The sequence below is a fragment of the Eleutherodactylus coqui genome, chromosome 1, assembly GCF_035609145.1.
Source record: "Eleutherodactylus coqui strain aEleCoq1 chromosome 1, aEleCoq1.hap1, whole genome shotgun sequence".
In the NCBI taxonomy this organism is placed as follows: domain Eukaryota; kingdom Metazoa; phylum Chordata; class Amphibia; order Anura; family Eleutherodactylidae; genus Eleutherodactylus; species Eleutherodactylus coqui.
Window position 1 is genome coordinate 190249848 of NC_089837.1, and position 27414 is coordinate 190277261.

At 41.0% G+C, this 27414-nt stretch overlaps 1 protein-coding gene across 1 annotated transcript in view; it reads left to right on the plus strand.

Annotated features, from left to right (window-relative positions):
* The window catches only part of LOC136572709 (uncharacterized), a 346665-nt gene that overhangs the window by 139224 nt on the left and 180027 nt on the right, over positions 1 to 27414 (plus strand). Inside the window, exons 35-46 of the mRNA XM_066573580.1 lie at positions 832 to 928; positions 4752 to 5009; positions 5204 to 5296; positions 9743 to 9942; positions 11626 to 11836; positions 12903 to 13016; positions 13191 to 13325; positions 14222 to 14446; positions 15940 to 16048; positions 18683 to 18810; positions 24320 to 24388; positions 24558 to 24656. Coding sequence (XP_066429677.1) covers positions 832 to 928; positions 4752 to 5009; positions 5204 to 5296; positions 9743 to 9942; positions 11626 to 11836; positions 12903 to 13016; positions 13191 to 13325; positions 14222 to 14446; positions 15940 to 16048; positions 18683 to 18810; positions 24320 to 24388; positions 24558 to 24656 — 1738 coding nt within the window. The remainder of the gene's footprint in view (positions 1 to 831; positions 929 to 4751; positions 5010 to 5203; positions 5297 to 9742; positions 9943 to 11625; positions 11837 to 12902; positions 13017 to 13190; positions 13326 to 14221; positions 14447 to 15939; positions 16049 to 18682; positions 18811 to 24319; positions 24389 to 24557; positions 24657 to 27414) is intronic.

Sequence of the window (27414 nt, forward strand, 5' to 3'; positions counted from 1 at the left end):
ATCGCCGGCAGCCCATTGCATTCAGTGGAACCTGCTGTATTGCTGGTTCCATTGAATTCAATGGGCAAACATCGTTCTTCTCTGCTACAGCTGTTACAGCTGTGGCAGAAAAGAAGGATTTGTCTTCTATATGTTCTCAATGGGGTCGGCGCTGCTGCCGCCGGCCCCACTGAGCGCATATAGAGACGATTTATGGCCTTTAGAAGGACCGTTGGGGTTCTTGAAGCCTACAATACACCTAACACTCTCCCTATAGCAGCTCCAACACGATACCACTTTCCCTGAACTAATGTCAGAATACATCCGTAGCGAGCCGCGGGAAGGGCAGATTTCAATACTCGGGTGACACCTTATCTCCCCAGCCACTCACAGCAGGGGGGTGGTATAGGGCTTAAACGTTGCAGGGGGAAGTTGTAATGCCTTCCCTGTCTTTCAATTGGCCAGAAAAGCGCGCTAACGTCTCACAGAGGAAAGTGAAAGTAACCCGAACACCGCGTGGTGCTCGTTAAGAGTAACGAGCATCCCGAACACCCTAATATTCGCACGAATATCAAGCTCGGACGAGTACGTTCGCTCATCTCTAGTAACAATCTATGATTCCATGTAGCTGCTGACATTTGTATGCTCATTAAGCACAAGTTATTTCCAAATGTTCTCAAAGCCATAGGAGTACTTTTGGAACAGAATCATCTTTCACTAACATTCAGTATATGATCCAATAAATGTGAATATGAGGCTTAAAAGAGTTATATGTAGTTTCTCAAGTAAAACTATATTGTTGTTTATTTATTTGCTTTTTATGCATCTATTCATTCAATCTCCTTTGTATAGATTTCAGAACCAGATAATTTCAATAGCAAAAGCAGCAAAGAAAGAAATGGAACTGGAAATTAAAATGAGAAAGATGGAGGAGGAATGGAGCGAGCAGGTATTTTATGAACATTTCAATTGAACGAGATTTCATCAGCACTACTGACTATTGACTTTCCATAATCTAGCTGGTGCTGTTTTACTCAATAGCTCAATAGATGGAAAATGATGTGCAATCTTCTAGATGTGCTACTGCTTGGAAAGGCAGAGACAAATTTCTAAAATATGGGCACTGAGAGGGCTATAATTTGTAGTTGTCACTGCACAGTAAAAGGAATGTGAAGGGAGAACCATTTGTTTTGCAATTTGGCTAGAAATAATAATAAAAAAAGAATGACCTAAGCAGACTTGTAGTTCAAATTGTTATTAGTGCATGTCTGTACTCACATTATTACATGCACTACAAATATAAGAAAGGATGCAGTGCACTGACAGTAAGAGCTCATGCCCACGGATGACCCTATACTCACCTGCCCGGATCCTCCGCAAGAGTGTTGGCCGCCGCGTGTGTGCAGTGCATGATGCGCCGGTGTTGGGGTATGACGCGGATTCCCATGATATGTTTTCCACAGCACGATTCCCACGGTTGCCTACCACACTCAAGTAAAGTATAGGTGTGGTGTCCCAGAATAACATCCTGGTCCCCTCCATAATTGTCATACATGTGTTGTCTTATGTGGATTCACAGTGCAAAACTGTCATGTCAATGTTCTGTATGCATGTTGCACAGCTGCAGCATCTGAAGGGCTAACTCCCTTAAAATCATTGCCTGCCAGCTCTGCTGCTGAATGTATCTATCCTACTGTGTCATGTGCTACAAGTGAGGTTATAAAAGTGAGTGTCTGAGAGCGGGAAGTGTTCTTCTTCAATCTGTGTTCTTCAATCTGTGTTGAAGAAGCGCTAAAATCGTACAGGGAAAAAAACAAAATATGCAAAGATACGATCAAAATTGCTAAGCAGGAGGCGGAAAGAGTGATCGCCAAAGAGAGCAAAAACAACCCAAAACTATTTTTCAACTATATTAAGAGCAAAGGGATTTGCAGGGAGAGCACTGGCCCTTTAACAAATAATGCAGGAGGAATCATTGAAGATGATGGAGGGAAGGCAAATCTATTAAATAGTTTCTTTTCAAGCGTATTCACAAACGAAAAGGAAATGCCTCATGAGATACAGGGGAATAAAATAAACCCCTCGCAAAATATGTCATACCTAACGCAGGAGGAAGTGCGGAACAGGTTAAAGAAGATTAAAATCGATAAATCGCCAGGCCCAGATGGAATACACCCAAGGATACTAAGGGAACTAAGTCATGAGATAGCTAGGCCACTATACCTAATATTTCTAGACACTATCAAGACCGGTGTTGTACCATTGGATTGGCGCATTGCCAACGTGGTTCCACTTTATAAAAAAGGGACCAAAAGTGAGCCTGGTAACTACAGGCCGGTAAGTCTCACCTCAGTAACGGGAAAAATTTTCGAGGGGATTCTGAGAGACACAATCGATGAGCACCTCAAGGAGAACAAGGGAATAACTCCTCACCAGCATGGATTCATGAAGGGTCGCTCATGTCAGACAAATCTGATCAGTTTCTACGATGAAGTAAGCTCTAAGCTGGACCTGGGAGAGTCTATTGATCTCGTATATCTGGACTTCTCTAAAGCGTTTGACACCGTGCCACATGATAGGCTAATATACAAAATGAGACAGCTCGGATTGGGTGAAAACGTGTGTAATTGGGTTAAAAATTGGCTCAATGATAGAAAGCAGAGGGTGGTAATAAATGGTTCATACTCTGATTGGGCCACAGTCACTAGTGGGGTGCCACAGGGTTCAGTATTGGGCCCCATTCTGTTCAATATATTTATCAACAACCTGATAGAGGGACTGCATAGTAAAATATCAATATTTGCAGATGACACAAAATTATACAATATAATTAATGCAACGGAGGACAATGTGCGGCTACAAACTGACCTAGATAAGCTGGGGGCTTGGGCAGAAAAATGGCAAATGAAGTTCAATGTTGATAAATGTAAGGTTATGCACATGGGCAGCAAGAATGGATGTTACCAATATTCACTTAATGGGGAACCACTAGGGAAAAGTGAAATGGAAAAAGACCTGGGGGTACTAGTGGATTGTAGACTAAACTGGAGTAACCAATGCCAGTCAGCTGCTGCAAAGGCAAATAAAGTTTTGGGATGCATTAAAAGAGGTATAGGGGCGAAGGACGAGAACATTATCCTTCCACTATATAAGGCACTTGTCAGGCCTCACATGGAATACTGCGTACAGTTCTGGTCACCGCTGCTCAGGAAAGATGTTACGGTATTGGAGGGGGTTCAAAGAAGGGCAACTAAACTAATACATGGAATGATGGGACTGGAATACCCAGAGAGGCTATCCAAATTGGGACTATTTACTCTAGAAAAAAGAAGGTTAAGAGGCGACCAAATAACGATGTATAAATATATGAGGGGACAATACAAGGATCTCTCCCAGGATCTGTTTATACCCAGGACTGCAACGGTAACAAGAGGACATCCGCTACGTTTAGAGGAAAGCAGGTTTCATCACCAACATAGAAAGGGGTTCTTTACTGTTAGAGGGGTTAGACTGTGGAACTCTCTGCCTGAGGATGTAGTGATGGCAAAATCCTTAGAGGAGTTTAAAAGGGGACTTGATGTCTTTCTGAAGAGGAAGGATATTATAGCTTATAAATCTTAGGTTAATTGTTAATCCGGGTATACAGGCAGGTAGGAACCATTAGGGGTTGATCCAGGGAACAGTCTGACTGCCATTAGGGAGTCGGGAAGAAATTTTTTCCCAAAAGGGCTAATTGGCTTCTGCTCTTGGGGTTTTTTTGCCTTCCTCTGGATCAACAAAACAGGAGGCTAGACAGGCTGGACTAGATGGACATTGTCTTCATTCAGCCTTACGAACTATGTTACTATGTTACCTGCTGCGGGGACTAACACAGAGCCGCATAGAAGCACCTTTAGCTTCCATGTTGGTGAAGATGGAGGAAGAGGAATGACTACTCGTAGCGTTTGGAGGATGGATTTAATAGGAGTGTGTCCAGTCCAGAGAGAGAGAGAGCGCAACAAATCCCAATTTACTAAACCAGGTACCCGTTCGCACTACAGGCATTAATTTTTCCTGTGTGGCTATCCATCATTAGGATCACCACACAGAGGTACGTGATTGTGACGCCCACGCAGAGAATCTGCGAGGTGCATCTAGGCTAAGCCTTCTTCTAAGTAATTTCAATGCCAGAGAGTATGTGGAGAGATTCCTGTCTTTTTACCTCCTCCGGAGTATACTTAATATCCAGGACTGGTGACATATAGATAACGTGGACCATAGGGACGTATTGTTCCTGTGTATTTTTCCTCTGAGCTTTTACCTATAACTGCTGTCATGAATGATACCTGTAATTGCCTGTTTCTTCAAGTTTATCTAAGTAAAGTTTACTGGGTCTCAACCATTCCTGAGGTCCCGAGGTAAGATACACAAGTCTCTGTGTTTATTATTCCGCCATATAGAATAATGGTGTGGGAACGGTGGCGTCACGACGTGATATATGGTTATTTCCACCAACATTCCCCCTCATGTTACCATTCGGCTACACCGTGACAGGGACTAGGCCTCCGGCCTTAACCACAGTAAGTGGAATTGTGGCACACACAAGTACCAGTGTTCAAGTGTATAATCCCCAGTGTGTGTTACAACCTGTGGCATCACTAACAGTGCGTTACATAGGCATATTACAAATGATGATACCCATCTATACCAGACAATTCATAGAAGTATAGTAGTACATTTTCATGTCATTAAAGTGATCATATGCAATTTATTTGCTGCTATGATATCTTTAGGTCCTGAGCTTCAAACCTTACAAAAACAAAGTGTTGTTGGTAAAGGATGAGTCCCTTATTTTACTGGAAGAGTTAGAAGATGCCCAAGTGCTTCTTGCGCAGATGCTGACCTCAAAGGGAATTGAACCTCTAAAAGAAGAAGCAACAACATGGGCAGAGAAACTAAAACGTGTGGGTGATGTTTTAGAGCTGTGGATAGATGTACAGGAGCTGTGGCAGCATCTGGAAGGAGTGTACAATACCCCCACTATTATCCAGGTAATACATAGATGTTTCATTCTAAATTAGAATTTTTTTTAGAGTGCTTTAATTTTTGTAATATAACAACCACAATCCTTCTTTTTTTTTTTTTAAGTATTGCTTAGGTAATATCTGACCTTACAACGTGTTTTGCATATTTCAATTAAAAACAGACTAAAAACTTGGATTTTTCTTGTATTCTCAATAACTAGGAATTACCACTAGATGCAAGGAGATTTGGCAAAGTTAACAGACGATGGACTTTGATGATGGTTTCAGCATACAAGACAAAAAATGTCCTTCAGGTGAAGAAAATGTTATTGATTTTAAAGCAAATACCATAATTTTATGCTTGGCCACTAAATATATATTTTTCACTCATATTGTTTGTTAAATCTAGGGAAATATGCTTATTTGAAACAAAATGGCTGATATTCAGTTAACCGTGACACCTGTTAATCTATTAAACTATTTTGTCTACATGCAATGATTAACTAATCCATAAAAGTCCAATGGAAATTGTAAGGAAAGGAATTGTTGCTTATAATTAAGGTTTACCTTACAATCTATATATATAAAAGTGAAAGCCCTCACTGACTGACTGACTCATTCACTTACTGACTGACTGACTTGCCACTAATTCTCTAACTTCCCGATGTCGTACAAACTAGAAATTTGCCATGACTGTTCTTTAGGTCCTAAGTAGAAAAAGTAAAGGGGTCACAACTTGATTATTTAATGCTAAGTGCAAAAATAAGTGACCCCCCCTTCCCTATGTAATGTGAGTAATAACACATCTGAACCGTACAAACATGAAATTTGCCACGACCGTTCCTTACATCCTAATAGGAAAAGTTAAAGGGTGCAACTTCCTACGAGCATAAGCCGTTTTTTATGCGCCCACCGGCGCCATAAAAACGCATGAATGGGTACACAAATCTAATGTTTGTGAATCTGTTCTGACTGCATGGGCCAGGCACATATACACCGAGGCCGCAATGCTGTTGCCTCATCCCGCCCCTTCCCATTGCAAAGAGCCGGAGGGGAATAGAGAGGAGGAGAGAAGGGGAAGGGAGTTTAGCAGTCACGTTGCTAAACTCCCTCCCACCTCCCTTCTCTGGCCGCTGTCATTGGCTCATGCAGCCCATGCAGAGGCCAACGTATTCTGTCTTATATATATAGTTCCAGGACTATCTTTCCGGCCCAGCGTAAAAGCGCTATATTGGCCCCGCCCTGTACTTTTACGCCGCGGGAATGCAGCCATGTGATCTGATGCATTGGAATCCAATGCATAAGATGGTAGCGTATATCAGCCAGCCGTGAAAACGGCAGGCAATATACGCTCGTGTGAAAGAGCCCTAAGTGTGAAACACTGAAAATCTGCGATACATGAGAGAGTTCTTTTCTCAGAAACTGTAAAGCCTAGGCTGATTTTTATACTGAAGAGAATCTACCGCACCTCTATGTATATACTGAGGAGAATCTAAGGCTCCTCTATGTGTATATACTGAGGAGAATCTACCTCACCACTATGTGTATATACTGAGTAGAATCTAACACTCCTCTATGTGTAGATACCGTGGAGAATCTACCTCACTTCAGTGTGTATATACTGAGGAGAATCTACCTCACCTCTATGTGTATATACTGAGGAGAATCTACCTAACCTTTATGTGTATATACTGAGGAGAATCTACCTCACCTCTATGTGCATATACTGAGGAGAATCTACCTCACCTCTATGTATATATACTGAGGAAAATCTACCTCAACTCTATGTATATATACTGAGGAGAATCTAACTGACCTCAGTGTTCCTATCCTGAAAGACTGTAAAGTACATAAGAAAGCACCCATGAACTGCAAGGATGAAGCATGCCTTTAAGGCTAAGAAGGGGCTGCAATCTCCAGTCTGGTGGTAAATTTGAATAAAAGGGGGTATTACGTTTAAGGGTAAAAAGTAAGAAGAGTGGGAGGGGTGGCACATTCTGCAGAGTGACATCGGTACATGCAGTCTGAAGAGAATCAAATGCTTCTGTATGTGTACACATATTTTATTCTTCGTTTCCTCTGAAGTAACCATGACTTCAAAAAGTTTTCTGTGGGAACAAGAAATTACCTCAGGCAAAGCTGGGTATATCAGCTAGTTTCTATATGTAGCATACATTTCAAGTCACCGTGAATCACTTTCAGGGGTTGGCCTGGTATTAAACATCTACTGACAAAATTTAAATCGGAGAATGCTATGGCATGTATATTATAGCATCTTTCTTGTCCCCATCATGAATTATGAGGCTACAAATTTTAGTACTTCATAAACTGCAAAGCAGTTTTGTATTAGATCATGATTCTACTACTCTCACTATTGCTACACTATTGTCAATGCTACATGGGTAACGGCCCATTTTCATGTAACAATTATCACTCAAAATTAATTTAAACAACCAAATTTGAGCAATGATCGTTCAGTGTAAAGGCCCATTTAGACGGGGCGAATGTCGGGCAAAAGATACCTGACAGTTGTCCCCACATAAACGATGGACGATGAGTTGAACGATCATCGTTCAGTGTAAATAGCAGCTGTTCAGTATTGAACGGCCACTATGCTAAGTCAATAGAGAGGGGCGGGGAGCGCGAAGAGTGAAATCTTCTGCAGCCACCCCGCTGTAAGCCAGAGATATTAGCTCCTGTGCAGCAGCATGAAAGCTAGTACGTGCGGGGACGACTGTCGGGCATCGTTTGCCTGACATTCATCCCCTCTAAATGGGCCTTAACTGCGAAAAAAATTGCTCACTATTCGTTCACTTAGCGATGACGTCAGCGCTCGAGCAGTCGTTTAGAAAATAATAATAGAAAATAAAAATCCAGGAAGCACATGATCATTGAAGTGTCGAGAAACCTGTTTGTACAATCCAAGTGAGATCAGTATCACTCTCGTGTGTAACCTGTGTCCTCGCCCTTCATTGTCAAGCAGATAAAGATTTCCCAGCACAAATATAGTAGTCAGGCTTCACTTTAAAACAAATACCTAGCATGGTTAACTATTAAGTAATTTTGGTCATTTGAATCAATGTATTTTTTGAACCATAAGACACACCTGACTGTGAGACGCACTCCAGGTATAGACAACAAAGTGTAGGAAAAAATATTTCACACTATTAAGCTTTTTCTGGTGTGTCTAAGAAAGTTGAAGGGTCAATGCTAGTATTTTCTAGAGAAACACTTCCTTCCTTGATGTTCTAGCGTAGGTGAGGTTGAATAGCTAAAAGTCTGTTCTTGGTAAACTCAGAATCTTTTCATCTTTTAACCATTGAAACAAATTGCAATGATGCATGTGGACACCGCATTATATTTTGCTTTCCATTTAAATATCTGTGTTAAACGAGTTGACTTGTCCTGCTTTATTTTTTGCTTTACTGTGTTTATTATTTTAAAGGGAATTTCAGAGAATTTTTAAATGGCGCTGGCCTTGGACGAAAACAGTAGAAATAGCCTATTCTTACTCATCCAGGATACTCACAGCTCCAGCGCTGCACCTTTGTTCACCCCATCAGATCTGTTGACAAGCTGTGAATTCAGTCTGTGAACAGAACATCACTATTGCAGCCAATGACAGATCTCAGATGTGCACCACTGAGCTCTGTAATTGGCTACAGCAGCCTGTAATACTCTGTAAACAAGCTGACTGCAGCCTATAAACAGACCGTCGGGAAGAACAGAGTTGCAGCGCTGCAGTTGTGGGGACCCAGGGTGAGTATGCCTTTGTTTTATTTTTCAGCCAGCACAGTTTAAAAATCTAAGAAAATTTTACTCACAAAATCTCTTTAAGTATTTTTTACTCCCTCTATCACATGCTACACATGGTAATGTTACACACACAGCACAGCAACAAACAGCACAGCACCACTACACACACAGCCCTACTTCATACACACAACTCTACTACACACACACAGCACTGCTACATATATAGCCCAAGTACACACACACAGCTCTGTTTAATTGTTAAAGAGAATACCGTACATTAGTAAAGTTGCCAGTGTAAGAATTTGTTTCCAGCTGTGCTGTGGTCCCCCGCCAGCAGTGTATGACTCCTCCTACGTATCTGGTCACATGGTCATGACAGACCTCTGTTAGCATATTAACAATTTCTGTAACAGCTCAGTCCTAACAACCAATCAGGTAGAATCAGCCAACCCAAACAACCAGTCAAGTTGCTGGAATTGTGAATCAGAACCAATCTGGTTGCTGGAATTGCTGAATACGGCTGAGCTGTTACAGAAATTGTTAACCCTTTCCAATCCAATTTTGGATTCAGGGTGTCCTAAAAAGCTTTCTCTTTTTGCTGTTATACAACGGTGCCATCTGCTGGCTAAAATCAGAGTGTGTGCGCCAGAGAGGCTTCGACAGCGGAGTGGCTGGCAATAGATGGTAAGAATACCCTGTCGGACGTCTTCTGACATTGAAGCTGTACAAGCTTCAATCAGAATGTAGGAAGACGTCAGACAGTGGATTCGAAAGGGTTAATATGCTCTCTGTTACTATTCTCTTCTGCTCTCTGCTCAGGAGAACCTGCAAGATGGGCAATCTTTGCTGTATAAGGTGCAGCAACCTTTTAGTAAGGATTTCTATCGCTTTAGAATTGTTTTATGGGAAAGGGGCTTCAGAGTGGATATTTTCATTTAATGTGAAAACTGAATGCATACATATCAATTGAATTAAACTCATACCTTCAACACTCTTTTACACAGTTTTGCTGCACAGGAGATGTCCCCAAAGAGGTTCTTCTGAGACACTTCCATCAAGAGCTTGAGATTTGTTTTTGTTCTTTAAATTCTTATCTTGACAGAATGAGACAGACTTTCCCCCGCTTCTACTTTTTGTCACATTTGGCATTGATATCAGTGCTTAGCAGGCCCTATGATATCAAATATCTTCAACATCATTTGAGGTACCGTATGTGTTCTTGGAATTTATAGTTTAACAAAGGAAATCTGCATACTGTGAACAAAAAAATGAACACTGTCTTGTGTTATAATGTGTGCCGCTACTAGTTTTTAAAAGTGGTTTTCTGGGCTCTTACTATTGATGACCTATCCTCAGGATTGGCCATCAATAGAGATGAGCGAGTATACTCACTAAGGCACATTACTCGAGTGAGTAATGCCTTAGCCGATTATCTCCCCGCTCGTCTCTAAAGATTCAGGGAGCGGCGCAGGTGACAGGTGAGTTGCGGCATGGAGCGGGGGGGGGGGGGGGGAGAAGGAGAGAGAGATCTCCCCTCCGTTCCTCCCCATTCTCCCCCGCCGCTCCCCGCCGGCCCCCGAATCTTTAGAGACGAGCGGGGAGATACTCGGCTAAGGCACTACTCGCTCGAGTAATGTGCCTTAGCGAGTATACGCGCTCATCTCTAGTCATCAATAGTTGATCGGCGGGGATCTGTCCCTTGGGTTCACCTGCAATCAGGTGATCACCTAGCCTGCTGTTAGTGCAGTAGGTGTGGACATCATTATCAGAGTCGGAGAAGGAAGTGTAATAGGTAGCTTTACTCCCATTAATTTCAATGCACTGACAGTGGGCCTTATGATCAGCTGATCGACAGGAATCCCGAGTGGCAGATCTCCAACGATCAACTATTGATGACTTATCCTGGTGATAGGTCATCAATAGTAAAAGCTTTAAAAAAACCTTTAAATTACCCCTTTTCGATATAATGCACTTTGAAATTAAAGTTAAAGCCCCAACTCTGCTGAAATGTTTTGTATAATGGATGCACAAACTATAGCATATATTTATTATATTCTAAGTGTGCATGTCTAAGAATATAATGAGAATATAGAAGTCCTAGTATTATATGACAAGAGTGTATGAAGATAAAATATCGGTAGTCTGGACTTTACATACTTTCAGGCAAATTAAATTAAGTATTAATTTAAGTATTTAAATTAAAGTATTTTTTGTCTAGTAACATCTTCATTAGGATTATAGGGATGCAATAGCGTTTTCTTTCTTTAAAAACCACTTTTATTGAACAAGAAATATACAATACGGTATATACTTAAGTAACTTTTCATACATTATGAATTCTTCAGATTAAGGCCTCGGTCCCACGGGCGTGTTTTCCCGCGATTTGCGGATCGCATGACGGATGCACATCCGCAAATCGCGTGACCGGGGCCAAAAAATCGCACGAAAATCTGCTCCTAGCCGCGTTTCATTAGAAACGGGCCGGAGCTGTCCAGCACATTGAATTCAATGGAGCCGGCAATACAGCCGGCTCCATTGAAAGCAATGGGCTGCCGGCGAGCGCGGGATGAATTTTCGGGAAGGGCTTAAAAATATAAGCCCTTCCCTGAAAAACATCCTAAAATGTGGGGGAAAAAAAAAGTATACTGACCTTTTTCTTGCAGCCAGAGTTCAGCCGCGTCCGGCCGGCAGTTCTCCTGAACTGCTCTGTGTAGTATTCAGCAGCCGGGGATTTAAAATCCCCGCCTGCTGAATGGGCTGCCTCTGATTGGTCACAGCCCTCACCAATCAGAGGCAGCTCTCACTCACCCATTCATGAGTGAGAGCTAGGGGTCCACAACATTTATCTTAATGATTGTTTTTCTTTTTGAAATTCATTGCTGTTCAGATGCTTGTTTAGTGGGGTGTACTCTATTGAAGTAAAGAAGGTTGAAGAGGAGGAAAGTGTGATCTCTGATGAAGAGGAAGTTGAGGCAACAGGACCCGTTTTTGATTTTTTAAGTGTTCGATCTGGAAATGAAGGTTGGCTATCAACAGGGCAAAGAAGCTCAACACACATCACAGATACAGAAAGTATATTTCAAAGAGCACTGAAATCTGTAAGTTATTTAAAAGTTTTTGTTATCCTAACATTTAAAGACAAAACTATACAGTCACTATAAAAAAAATGTATATTGTCAAAATGGTTTTCCTACAAAAAACTAGGTAAGTCAGGACACTAGGGATGTCAGGCCATCCTGTCTGGAGAATAGATATCCTTGTGGAATGGATAAAACAAGATACTTAACACATGTGGCCTAGGTATCCCATCACACAGTTGCTGCAGAACTGTTAGTTGCGTATTAATGCTGAAAATCTCCTAGCATGGTTTTCCTGCTCTTTCCCAATGAGACAAATGGCAAAATGGTAAATCTGTTGAACGACTGTTAAGCCACGCCAATATCTTGTGACGCAATTTGAAAGCGTTGCACATGATGGAAAAAGTAACATGGAACTTCATAAACATTGTGCTTAGGCCAAACCTTTTAATATACTGCATTTATGTAAAATACTGACAGAAACACACAAAAAAAATCTCTTCAGCATGCCTACAGTTCACTATGCCAGTATGTAAACTGTTCTAGATCATTAAGTATATCCATTTTTTATCTATGTTGATAGGCTTGGTTGGGTCTGTAAGGAGGTTCCAGCATGGGGCTGCCCTTTACAGGGTGATGCCTCCATTTATCAGAATCCTGATTTCCTTTTTTTCAGGGATATGTCTATAGCCCATTTTACACCGGACAATTCTTGTGCAAACTGCATATTAGATTGAGCAGTTTGCACATAACTGTGCAGTGTGAATGCATGCAGTGAAAGACCAATTAGCAAAAAATTGGTAATCAGAACTTCCATGCAGGTCATATAATCATCGTTGGTCTGCTGCATTGTTCAGTTTAAACAGTTGTTTATCAATAAACAACTGCCTGTTTACTGTAAAAAGAGGTGAGCAAGCCAGAATGATCTCCAGCATACTTCACCTTCATTCACTGAGCAATGATCCGTGTAAAAGCACAGAAGTGATCAGCGCTGGCATGGCGGTCAGGCACTTCAGTGCCTGACAGGCATACAGTATAAAAGGGGCTTCACTTAACTAAGTTAACATTTTTGACTAATACATTACAGGCAGGATTATCTCAGGAAAGGAATCGAGCCATTCTATATGAAGAACCTATTTTGAAACTAAATGCAGTTGCTGTCACAGGATATGCAGGAGAATGTTTGCAGTTGGATGAACAGGTGACTATTACCTATCACCTATTTTCTGTTAAATATGTTTCACTAGAAACTAGTCTTCTCTGCATTACTCATCATTGAGCATGTGTGGACATAGTCTGAAATACTTTCACATTTATTGCTCAGCTTTTTATCTAAAGTACAATAATATATCTTCTTTTCTGTTTCATTGTATAGGTTGCCATTACTTCTGACTTAGGTGTCTGGCTCAGTAATTTGCACAGCAGCCTACGTACATCATTAAATAAAAAAATCTATGATGTCATTGCAGACATTAATCAAGGGATGGCTATAGATGAGTGGACACAAAAGGTATCAAAACTAAACTATACTAAATGTGTAGGATTAAATACCACTAAAAGCAATCTGAAATTAGTGAATGCATTTCCATTGACCATTGTTACTATGAATTAAAGGGACTCTGTCATTAGAACAAAACCCTATCGCCCAGCTAAGCCCTGCCTAAAATAAAAAATAAGGGGATACTCACCTCTCTTGGAGCCTTGGGATGTAGCTGACAGCCGCCGTCAGTAACAGAGGTGTCTTCTGGGTAGACGGCTGTGCGGAAGCATGTGACCGCTGCAGCCAATCAGCGGTGATGTCAGTGCTCATGCAGACATTTATTCAACTTTCGGCCCGAGTAAAAGGGCCATTACAGTATAGGATTTAAAGTTACATGTTGACAGCTGACTGGCCCATCATCCAACCACATATTCACTGCTGAGCAACAATGGACATAATTGGTAAAACCTGTCCATGAACAGGTCTACATGTTCTGCCTACCTGTTCAGAGTTAGACACACCCTATTTGGCATGTTTCCATCTAAATAAAAGCTCAAACAAGTTCAACAAAACATAATAAATAAGAGGAATCTTGACATTCACTGTTCAGAAAGCAATATATTGTAAGAAAATTTGCCAACTTATAAATTAAAATTATTTAAGTTCTCCTTAGGTTTTGCCAAGAAAGAAAGTTATCTCCTTCCACAGGTTTAGGGATAACTTTCTGATTGGTGGGGCTCTGAGCGCTAGGTCTCCCCCAATAATCCTGAGAGTTAATGTAGCCGCAGTAGTACATGCATCATGCTGCTTCATTCATTTCAGTGAGGCACTGGAGCCTGCCTAGCGCTTGTTCTCATATACCTCTGGTATTTTCCATCTTGGACAATCCCTTTAAGTCCTCATACTCTACCTTTGTTTTTTTCAAGTACCCAACCCAAGCTGCAGTACTTGGCCTGCTTTACCTATGGACTAGTGACTTTGAAAACTCTGTTCCTGAAATAAGACAGAATCGCAAAGCTCAGTACTGTATCCTTAAGAAATATGCAACTATGGCCATCAAACTTTCAACTATCATTGCTAAAGGACACTGGAAACATATGGAAGAAACAATCTCCCAGTCACAGAAGCTAAAACTGGAAAATATGATCATGGTATAATTTTTTTTTATTCTAAAATGTTTATTATTTTACAATTATACACAAGCAAAGATCATAGCATAATTTTTGACTGATCCTATAAAACAGATGTCCACATATATATCACAAATTCAAAGACTTTCTTATAAGCTTTACATTTATTTTCAAAAATATATGCAAATAGCCAAGAGCTGAGCACAATATTGTTGCTTTGTATATCCAATGTAAATTAAAGGGGTTGTACCAGAATATCAAGGATTGGGGATAACTTGCTGATCTGTTGGGGGGGGAGGGGGTCTCACCTCAGAGACACCCGCTGATCTGGAGAATGGGACTCCCGTGTCCCACTCTCCTGTCACTGTGGTGGTCCCTTCTCCCTGCGCAGTGAATGGAGAGCTTGCTCAGCATTCTTGGTCAGTGCTCCATTAATTTCAATGGGGGTAACAGAAATACCTGTGTGTTGCCGCTAGGGTACTCGGCAGACCCATTGAAAGTGAATGGAGTGCTAGTGTGCTCGTGTGACCAGCGCTCCATTCAGTCTCCTCTTCACTGCAGGAATGCATGGAAACATGGAACCATTATCTTGAGATCGTCAGTGGTGTCAGCAGTGGATAGGGAATAACTTGCTATTCTGGTACAACCCATTTAACACATACTGCAGCTATATATTTGTGAAATGTTCTGCTTAAGTTTTCATATTGTGTCATAATAAATTGGTAATTTTAGGTTATTTTTTTATTTACATCACAGATTTTGTTACACAGATTTATAGTTTAGCAGCCAGATGTCAAATGTAAGGCCTCCTGCCCACGGACAGAGCGGGATACGCCCGTGGTTTTACCCGAGGGAATCCCACAGGGATAAACAAAAAAGCTGGCGATCGCGGAAAAACGCTTTTTGCCACGTTTTTTCACGGTCTTCATTAATACTATATTAATGAAGAGCTCCCGCTTCCAGGGGGGAAGTTCAATCCCATTCACTTAATTGGGACTGAGCTGCTTTTAGGCCAAGTGACAAATGTACGTGATGTCACAGGTGGGAGAAGAGGATGCAGTGTTCACTTGAGCTTTGGGGTCTCTTCAGTCAGCTGATCAGAGGGTGTCTCAACCTGACCACCACCAACCTGATATTGATGACCTATCCTGAATATAGGTCATCAACATCTTATGCCACATTTACAAGTAATGACTACAAGTAATGACTATCGGCTAAACATTGTGCACGAGCAAGTGACATCACCGCTAGTAGTTCGTGCTCATGCTGAACATTTAGGCAGGTAGATTATCACTGCTAATCGCTGACTTCTCGCGGAGTGTTTGAATGAATTTTGCGCGACAATCGTCCCATGTAAATGGGGCATTGGTCCCACAAAACCCTTTTAAATTCAATTTCAGACAAATATCTTTCTATACATTATGGAAAGCTTAATTCTATAAATGCATTTTGCATTTGCACATCTACTGTCAGCTTTTACTGTACATATAACAAACATTGTATTTTGTTTATAGCAAATACTTTATCTACGTGATGTCATGGAAAATATTTTATCCCGAAAAGTACGTGAGACTGCTGATTTTGATTGGAAACGAACTATTAGGTTTTACCTAAAGGAAAAAGGTAAATAAGTAAACAAGGCAACAATGGCACATACACTCAGTTCCTTTTGTTTATGTGGGTAGCATAAGATACGTATTATTTTAGGATGGTCTTTGTACAATCCAAATTAGTATTGTTTTTTCATATTGGCCTAGCATTTGATGTTGTGCAATACGATGTGCAAAAAAACTTAAAGATAACTTGCAGATAAAGCCATGTAATACTTATAAAGCCATGCAAGTCATGAAATAAAATAAATTATATACTACTCTCCGGGTATCAAAATAATGCAGCCAGCAACGTAAACTATGTTACTTTCAAGGGCATGTTTATATCTCCAAGTTTTTTCTTTTTAACATTTCTAAGCATTATAATTACACTCATTACATCCAGGAAATGTTACATATAAAACCTTGAAAGCAACTGAATTTCATTAAAGGAGAGCTTGCAAAATAAATTCATGAATATGCTTGCAGTTGCATTATGTCAGTATCCTCATAACAATATATTATAGTTTATTGCTGCCAATATGTAAAATTACCTTCAAAAAAGTTTATTGACTTCAACTTTAACAGCTTTGTGCCCAGCCAGCACTGATTAATGATGCCCATCTTCATTTGGCCACATGCACTACTTGTTGCCATTTGGCGACATCATCTAGATTGGGCTGTCACAGTTTACCTCACCCTGTAGTGTTATAGGAAAGTGAAGTCATCAGTTGTTTGTCAGTAAAGGCCCATTTAGACACAACGATTATCGCTCAAAAGCCGTCTTTTGAGCGATAATCATTCTGTCTAAATGTGCCCATCTTTCAGTTTTCTGCCGAACGACGGTTTTCATTTCTGCTTAAAAACCATCGTTCGGCAGAACAGCTGATAAGCAGGACTGCACGCTGTGCTCTGCCCACGGAGAGCTGACTACAGCTGATAACACTGTATCAGCTGCTCTTAGCTGTCGGCCCTGTTGGCAGATCAAAGCGAAAGTAATCAGGAAACCGTGGGAGGTGTGTTCCCTGATTACAGCTCCCAGCAGCTCACATGCAGCCACTTGGTAGCATTAGTGCCAAGCAGTGCTTTATGCAAAATGATCGCTCAAAAGCCATCTTTTGAGCAATCACCTTTGCAGTGTAAATGCACCCTAAAAATACCTAAGCACAGAGTTTGAGCTTTATGTTCACAAGTGGTGAAGCAACTGCTTTTGTATTCAAGCAGCTGCCAGGGAAACATGGCAGACTGCTATCAGTAATCTGTATTTGTATACATGTGGGAACAAAGATCATGTCTTCCCTGCTAACCATCACGCCAATAAACAAAAGAATGAACACATTTACAGCAATTTAAAAAAAAGTTTTAAAAGTCTGCAGTTTTACCCAAAAATGAAAGCACACACGTCTCCATACCCATAGAGCTCCTTCACATCAGCATCATTGCACAGGCAATACGCAGAAAATAGAACCCATTGACCCCCAAAAACTGCAGCATACTCTACTTTTGTGCGCATTGACGCACCAAAGATCCCCATAGAAGTCTACGGGGCGTGCGCAATGCTCAAGGGGATTCGCAATACGCTGAACAATTCTGTGAGAAAAAGAACACATCTGGAACTCATTAGGTAAATAGTGTGTTTGTCTGCCGCGCACAAATAAACTTGCCTTTCGAGCACAAAAGGTACAGTAGAATGAACCGATGCATACTCAAAAAAAAACTTGTTCATAGTGCAAATACTCATACACCCGTGTGAGGCAGCCCTTAATAGACTTCCTCCTGGGCGCAGACATACATCTGTGTATGTGCTCTGACAATAATATATTCATATCACACAGAATACATGTTGGTTACAACAAACATAAAAAAAATTACCTTTGGTATTTGATCTGTGTCTGTTCCGGTCTGGCCCTATTTGGTCTTCTGTACCTGGATGATCATCACCCGTTTGTTAAAGATGCGTTTAGACAGAACACTTACCGTGCCAAATAATCGTTTAAATGAATGAAAGTGAACGATAATCGTACAGTTTAAAGACAAGTCAATACATAACAATAATTATTGGCTCATTCGCTTCTCATTGCGTTTAAATATTGATCGTTCAGTACTTCATGTATGAATGTGGAATACTGAACAAGAAGTGAATATGAGGTTGACGATTCTCAGCGATGATCTGCCTGTCTAAATAGGCTGCACGAGTGCGAACAAGCTGGTCATGACGTCACCGGGCAAATTAGAATGGTGCGGTTCTCGTTGTGTGTAAAAGAGCTATAAGTCTATATGCAAAGCTGAGGCAGTGGGATATATATATATATATATATATATATATATATATATACACACAGATATTTGGCATCACTATGCACAGGAGACTCATTGGATTCATTTTCAAGCGTAAATGTAATTATTAGAGCAATTTACCATACAACAAAGCATGGACAGACTGCGTGGTTTATCTCTTCTGCCAACTTTTCCAATGTAAAACCTACCACATAAAAGTACATTGAAACTATTTGAAACAAAAGGAAATATACAGATTACAGCGACTCAATTTTTTCTTTGCACATCAAAGTCTAAAACATCCCCAAACATCCACAGTTGTGAAAGGGTTAAAGTAACTTTATTTATAAGTACATATTTAGAATTATTTAAGATTTTTTTTTTCTCACAGATGGATTGCCCAAAAATGAGCTAAGTATATTGGATGCTCACTATTCTTACGGATGTGAATTCTATGGTGCAAAGACTTCTATTATTATGAATCCTGTAACTGAGAAATGTTTTTTAAAAATATCTCAGGTAAGTACTTCCAGTTTAAGAAAGCTGCAATGCAAAAATGGGCACTAATCATAGGAAAATAACATTTCATGCATTATTATTTGTTTTTAAAACGAACTGCCCTAATGTTAAGATATACACCACTGACTGTGTTTTCACTTTCTTCATGCCATTACTATGATGCTGCTAGAGTATTTCTATTTCTCTGTGGTTTTGCTGTTCTGTCATTTTAATTGATATGTAAATTAATGCAATGGAAATCTGCCCCAAGTTGACTCATGTAGTAAGTGTCTTGATACAAGGACATTGATAAATGATTTCTATTGTTAGCGTGTAGTTCTGCTTCATTTATAGGGAAAGAAGTGAATATATGATTTTTACACACACTACTGGTCAAAAGTTTTAGAGCACCTCAATTTTTCCAGTTTTTGTTCATATTTACACAGTAATAATGAAAATAATAGATTAACCTTGTTTCAGCAAATTAAATCTAGATTTTTGACTCTTTAAAGTATCTACCTCTAGCTGATATAATAGCTTTACAGAATCAGGACATTCTTTCTACAACTGCATTCAATTATTCAGAAGTTCCCACATTTGTACTTGTAGGTTGCTTTGCAATGGACAATGGCAATCACGTAAAAGTTAAAAAAACAGTTGAAGTTTACTGCTACTTTCAGTTTGGTGCTCGTTGTGCGTACAGACGTAAGATTAAGGCCACAATTGGCATGTCTCTGAACACAGGACGAACAGGGGTATCCATTTTGGGGCGAAAGTCTTCATTTATGTGTGTGCTGTACAAAAAAACTGTTTTTAAAATGACACAATTGCCCAAAAAAATGAAAATCGTAATTTTTTCTTCTGCTTTGCTTGCATTCATTCATTCACAAAACCCTAGATGAATTCGTTATTGGGTCTAGTTTTTAAAATGGGGTCATTTGTGGTTTTTCCATGGTTTTGCCAGCTCAAGGACTCTACAAGTGGGCAATGGGGCCTAAAACACTCACAAGCAAAATTTCTGTTCTGAAAGCCACCGGCTGCTCCTTTCGGTTTGGGCCCGTTGTGCATCCAGATATAAGATTAGGGCCACAATGAGTATGTTTCTGAACACAGGACAAACAGGGGGATCCATTTGGGGGTGTAAATCCCCATTTTCATGTCCACTAAAGAAAAAAAACATGTCTTAAAATGACATATTTGCAAAAATATGACATTTTTATTTTTTCTCCTCTAAATTGCATTAACTCCTGAAAAAAAACTGTGCTGCCAAAATGCTCATGACCCCCCTCAGTGAATATATTAAGGGGTGTAGTTTTTAAAATGGGCTTATTTGTGGGGGTATCTATCATTCTGACAACTATGAGGCTTTGCAAAGTGTTCCTCAAAATGTTGATAAGAAATGTTAAATGTGTACGTCTCCTAAATGGTTAAAAAAAACACTGAAGTTTTTCAAATGAGCATTCAGAATGAAATATCTAGATATAGAAATATATATCGTATCAAAAATTTCTACAGTATGTTTGCACATATTTGAGATATTACAGTTGAAAATGTGAAAAAATTTCAATTTTTTCAAAGTTTTCCTAATTTTGGCACTTGTAATACATATATAAAAATTCTATTGTTCTAATTTTACCATCACAATGAAGTACAATATGTGGCAAAGAACAATGTCAGAATCACTTGGATATGCAAAACCTTTACAGAGTTATTCTATGTTAACTAACACATGTCAGATTTCCAAAATTTGGCTCCGTCACTAAAGCGCAAACAGGCTTCCTCACTAAGGGGTTAAGCTGACTTTTGCTGAATGAAATGTGAGTGCATTTACACTGATTATTACTCAAATTTGTTGTTACCTCAATCATAGTAAAGGCCTATTTAGACAGAACAATTATCGCTCTAAATTAACTCAAAAGCCATCTTTTGAGCGATAACCGTTGCATCTAAGTGCACGGCTATCATGCACTTTTCGTGCACTGTTCATTCATCGGTGACTTCTAGCAAGCTAGAAATCACCAATGACTCTTATCAGCGCCACACACTGATTTTCTCAGTGGGCGGCGCTGATTGTATTCTTTTAGCTGGTATCCCACTGGCAGTTTTCAGTGGGACACCAGCTGAAACCCCTGAGAACAATACAACTGTTTGCATATGCACAACAGCTGCTTTGTTCTTGGCGCTATGGTGGCCATATCCTGCTCCACATGCATTAACTCTTAAGTAGCTAATTAGCTACTTAGAGTTATGCAAAGGTGATCACTCTAAACTGTTACTTAAACTGTCGTTTGAGCAATTATCTTCCAGTGATAATTGGCCTTAAGGCATTCAGGCCCTGAGGCAGCAGAACAGCCACAAACAATGATGCTCCTTTCATCATGCTTCATTGTTGGGTTGAGATTTTGGTATTTATGTACAGTGTTCTTCCTCCAAATATAACATTGTGCATTTATGGTAAAAAGTTTCAATTCTCTTTGATCTGTTTATGGAACATTCCCCTAGAAGCACTGTGAACAATCCAGGTGGTCTTGGATAAACCTAAGAGAGGACACATTGCTTTTTTGGACAGCAGTTTCTTCTCACATGGTTTCCTTCCATGAGCATAATCCTTATTCAGCATTTTTCTAATAGTGAATACATGAGCAGAGGTTTTTGTGTTTGAAGAGTCTGTAGGACCTTGGGCTCTTGCACACGGGTGGACTTGATTTGTGGAATCCAGGGACAGCGGCTGTCCCGGGATTTCTTAGCAAATGGCCTAATGGCCTTCTATGGAGAACCACTGCTTCCTGCATACAAGCGTAAATTTTGGCTCTTGGCAGGAAAAATGCAGCATGCTCCATTCTGTGCGGTTTTCCGTCCCGCAGCCCTTCTGCAGTGAGCACTGCAGAAGGATCGCAGGATCCGCATCATCACCTAGCGATGGAGCAGCTTCCTGTGTACTGCGTATGTGCGATGGCTGGTGCTCTCGCAGTACAGAGAAAGAAAAACCCAGACAGTGTAAGCGGGGTCACCGGCCAGGCACAGGGTCGGATATTGCTGCGGGATCCCGCATGCAGGATCCGACCCTGTCGTGTGCAGGAGGACTTTTACTGTTGCCTTTTTGTTCTTTTTCGCCTCTTTCAGGGTTGCCTGATTTGCTTTTGCGGTGATCTTAACAGAACGCCCACTCCTAAGCAGAACAGATAATTTGTCTAATTGTGGATTGGTGTACACTCAGGTCTTTTAAAATGCCTTTCCCAGTTTTATGTCTCTTTATAACATGTCTTTTGAGGTCTTCTGAAAGTTGTTTGCATTGAGTCATAGTTCACACTAACAAATGTTTCTTGAGATTAGATTTGAGCACACCAGAAAGCCCCCGTATCAGCAGCTAATCAGCAGCTGTAGCAGCACCTGTGATCCACAGACCCTATTGGTGCCTGATTACTCTCTAGCTTAACTGATGAAGAGTCTTCTTTGCTTTGAAAGGCATTTTATTGCTGCCATTATTTGAATAAAAATGACTCTACTTCACCGAATCTGCTATAAATACTCTTCTTTGGAGATTTGTGCCGTATACCAGGCTTTAACCCAGTGTCCTACATTGTACCTGAAGCACATACTAAGCACCTGTACCTACACCTTTGTCTTCAGGCATACTCTTGGGTTTGCTCTACCCTTCCTCTACCTGTTCCTCTTGAGATCAGTAATCAGGCTATGTGTGCCTTCATGGGCAAAGCACCTGTGAAACCCACACTTTCATCTCATCTCAACTGAAACACCTTTTGTCAAATATCTATTAGAGGAGTCATTAACACAGAGATTCACTTAAAGGGGTTGTCCCGCGCCGAAATGTTTTTTTTTTTTTTTTTAACCCCCCCCCCCGTTCGGCGCGAGACAACCCCGATGCAGGGGTTAAAAAAACAACCCGCACAGCGCTTACCTGAATCCCGGCGGTCCGGCGTCTTCATACTTACCTGCTGAAGATGGCCGCCGGGATCCTCTGTCTCCGTGGACCGCAGGGCTTCTGTGCGGTCCATTGCCGATTCCAGCCTCCTGATTGGCTGGAATCGGCACGTGACGGGGCGGAGCTACACGGAGCCGGCATTCTACACGAGCGGCCCCATAGAAGACTGCAGAAGACCCGGACTGCGCAAGCGCGGCTAATTTGGCCATCGGAGGGCGAAAATTAGTCGGCACCATGGAGACGAGGACGCCAGCAACGGAGCAGGTAAGTATAAAACTTTTTATAACTTCTGTATGGCTCATAATTAATGCACAATGTATATTACAAAGTGCATTATTATGGCCATACAGAAGTGTATAGACCCACTTGCTGCCGCGGGACAATCCCTTTAAGGTACCTTTACACAGGGTAATCGCCTGAATTCTTGCTAGAAACAGTGAATTTGGATGATAATTGTACCGTGTACACACGGCCACCAGCAGGTACTGAGTGAGAAATCGATCCCCTTTCGGAGTTGCTTGGTTTTTAGCAGAACTGAAAACTAAGTGACTGTTGGGCCATGTAAACAGAAGTTGCTCAATGTTGGAGTGATTCCTGTTTACTGTAAACGGAGGCGGACGAGCCAGAATGATGTTGGATGCTCCACCACCATTCATTTGAATGACTATCACTTCTCTGTAAAGCACAGGTGCCATAGTTGGGCGGTCATCCCATGTAAAGAAAGATACCTTTACTTTTTCTTCCTGCACTTTGAATGTTTACTCAGTGTGCTCAATATAAGGCATCATATCCATTTTTTCACTGCATATTACGCGTGCAAAGCACAGCCGCGTGATATGCAGTGAATGGAGTCAATGAAAGTCAATGGACATTCATTGATCCACGCACATGTGTGTGTAGACACTACGTGCATTGCTTCTCGTCGCACAACGTAGCGTAAGCCCCATACTATTGTGTAGGCAGCTTATGCAAACTGTCCATATGCAATACATTGTGTATGGGTGGCGACTCATATGCAACTCCGCTATGAAACAGAGCGGGGAATAAACAAATAAAGACAGAGTCCCACTGCGCATGACTGCATGCGTCAGATACTCGGGCATGCACAGTACACTTGCTGCCCATACACTGTCTCTGCCGGCTCTCTGCTGGCAGACACGGTATTTACAAACACGGGTAAAACGCTGAAAAGTACAACTCTGTGTGTTATTAGTTTAGTAACATTGCGTTTCTCTAGTATTATGACTTAGATCACACACTTTATTAGTAATCAATGAACGAATCCAGGTAATACCAAAAGGTTCACTTACTTTTTCTTGCAATGGTATGTGTATACTAATATTTGCAGCTTTAGATATACTTTATTCAGAGCTTATAGTAATATTATAATATCATCATATTTCTTCTGAGGTTCACACAAGCATTCTACATTTCTCTTGCTGTTCTATTGTTCTTAGCTAACTTCTATATAAAACCAAAATTCCCGAACACCCATGTGAAAAATGCATTGGATTTTACTTTCTAATTCTGAAGTGTCGGATTAATATCAGAATTCTCTGTAAATTTTCTACTTATGTTATTTTATAGATATTGCAGCAGAGTAATGGTGTAATCCTTCAAGGAGACTATGGTAATGGCAAAACCGAAACAATAAAGGTATACGGACAGATATTCACTTTTTTCTTATGTGGCCATTGTGTCTGAACATTGCTGATTGTCATCCATACTACTACAGTATCTTATTGGACTTAAACATCATTGCATCGCAGTTGTTTTCATGCAGTAGATACATTAAACAAATTACCTTTTTTTCTGTATACAACAGGGGCTGTCATATTTATTGGGAAATTTCCTTTACATCTTCACATGTTCCTCAGTGACAGACATATCGGCTCTCCGCAGAGTAATAGATGGAACGGCTCTTGTAAGTAACTCATATCTTGAAGTGCTAGTGCAAGAAAATAAAACAGGTGTGGTGAAGCTTTCTGACACTGGGTGTGCCAAACTAGGCAGTCATCTTATTAGAAATGTAATTCAATGCCAGGGTACCAATAAAAATTAGCACAAAATAACACTGCAAAGCAAACGTTAAGACCCCCAGAATAGTGTCAGCCATATGAGCACCATACTAGTTCTGTCATAAGATCTCATGATAATGCCCGCCACAGCACACTCATGGCATAACAAGGCCCCCTTAAAAGTTACATAACAGTAATAGCCATGATACTGTCAAAGCTGATACTGGCATGGATATCACACAACTGAAAGAAGCAGTGCAAAACCGAAAAACATGGAGGGAGCTCGTCTTTAGGGTCGCCGAGGATCGTGAACGACTAACATCAGCCATAGGAGCCCTATAAAAATTACAGCCACAATAACATAAAACCGCCTCGCATCCACGGGGAAATCACACATTAGCGAGCGCAGTTTCATGGGTTGATATCACACTTGCCCTGTGTAAAATTAGCCTTAATTGTCTTTTTTTCAAACAGCATAAGATCAAATTTGACACCCTGTTTTGGTACTGCAGTCCACCCATTCCCTTAAAATGGTTATCTAGCCTTTAAAAATTGTTGGTTTATTCTAAGGATAGGCCATAGTCGATTGGTGGGAGTCCAACTCTTGGGCTCCCTGCCAATCAGCTGATTAAAGGGGCCATGGTGTTTGTTTGAATGCTGCAGCCTTTTCAATGTAAACAGTCAGTTTTAACCCCTTAATGCTACAAGACATAAGTTTACATTCTGGACGCATAGTACTTAACACAACAGGACATAAACATAGGTTCCTGTGGACAGTACAGGCTCAGAAATCAGCCTGCGTCATCCCGCAGAAGAGCCATCTGTGACTGACAGCCGGCCTCCCGCTGCAACAGAGAGGATTGGTGAGAACACTGATCCCCGCTGTTAACCCCTTACATGCCGTGATCTATGTAGACAATACATTGAATGCACTATTCATCCTCCATAGCCAAAACATTAAGAAACATTAACTGCTCATTTCGCTTTCCAAAAAAGGCAATAAAAGTGATTTTAACAAAATGCAATCCAAAATTGTACCAATGAAAATTGCATCTCATCACGTAAAAACAAGCCTCCACAAGCTCTGTTGAGGGAAAAATAAAAACATTATAGGACTTCGAATGCAGTGATACAAAATAAATAATTTTAAAAAATGGTTTTATTGGGCAAAAGTGAAAAACCCCTTAATCTAGTGAATGGCTTAACAGTGCAATACCTTACACTGCTGCTACAAGATGTAAGGCATTTGCAAGTATGAACCAGGTTGAAGCCAAGGTAAACATTTAAGGGCCTGCAGCACTCGCTTAATTGCAGCTCCTTCAATCAGCTGATTATGGGGTACCAAGAGTCAGCCCCACACGATCTATTATTTATGGCCTGAGTATAATGCCGGTGTCACACAGGTGTAAGCACATTTATGCACACATTTGCACCAAGTACTTGTGCAATGGGCGTTACGCATTTGCATATGCGTGTTTTACAGTACTTTTTGCACAAATGCAAAAAAACACACAAGCATGCTCCCATTCATTGAAATGGGCAATTAAGTTAATTAGTAGTGATGAGCGAGCATACTCACTAAGGGCAATTGCTCGAGCGAGCATTACCCTTAGTGAGTACCTGCCCGCTCGAGAGAAAAGGTTCGGGTGCCGGCGGCGGGCAGGGAGCGGCAGGGGAGAGCGGGGAGGAACGGAGGGGAAATCTCCCTCTCCCTCTCCCCCCCCCCCCCCCCGCTCCCCCTGCTCATGGCCGCAACTCACCTGTCACCCGCGCCGGCAGCCAAACATTTCTCTCGAGCAGGCAGGTACTCGCTAATGGCAATGCTCGCTCGAGCAATCGCCCTTAGCAAGTATGCTCGCTCATCTCTTTTAAATAGTTCAATATATGCTATTCTCCTGCGCAAATGCACACAAAAATAGGGAATGCTGTGTATTTTTTTGCATGAACAAAATGCGCACGCAAAATACGCTCATGTGAACGAACCCATTGAAATCAATAGATTCTTTCCACTTCATAGTGCCCGCCCCAAATTTTCGCATGCAAAACTCTGCGTAAATATGTTCGTGTGACACAGGCCTAAGCCTTTTACAATCAATTTTACAACCCCAATTCAATAAAAGTTAAGACACTGTGTAAAATGTAAAAAAAAAAGAATGCAATAATCTCATAACCATATTTTATTCCCAGTAGCACATAGAACATATCAAAAGGTGAAAGTGAGGCATTTTTCCATTTCACTTAAAAAAATTAACTCCTCTGTCCCATTTCAAACTAGGAATGGAACGCAACAGGGGTGCTCCTTCTCCCCCTCCCCTCTTCTTTATATTCTCGTAATGGAGTCTCTGACAAAGTGCTTCTGTCAAGGGCATAATTATAGGTTCAATTGAACATGAACTTTTGCTTTTTCCGACGATCTTCTAATATATGTTTCCTCCTCCAGGATAGGGCGACCTGTCATTTTACATGAATTTGATAGATGTAGCATACTCAGCAATTTTAAGGTTAACATTAGAGATGAGCGAGTATACTCGCTAAAGACAATTGCTCGAGGGAGCATTGCCTTTAGCGAGTACCTGCCCACTCGAGACTGAAGGTTCCGGTGCCGGCGGCGGGCAGGGAGCTGCGGGGGAGAGCAGGGAGGAACGGAGGGGAGATCTCTCTCTC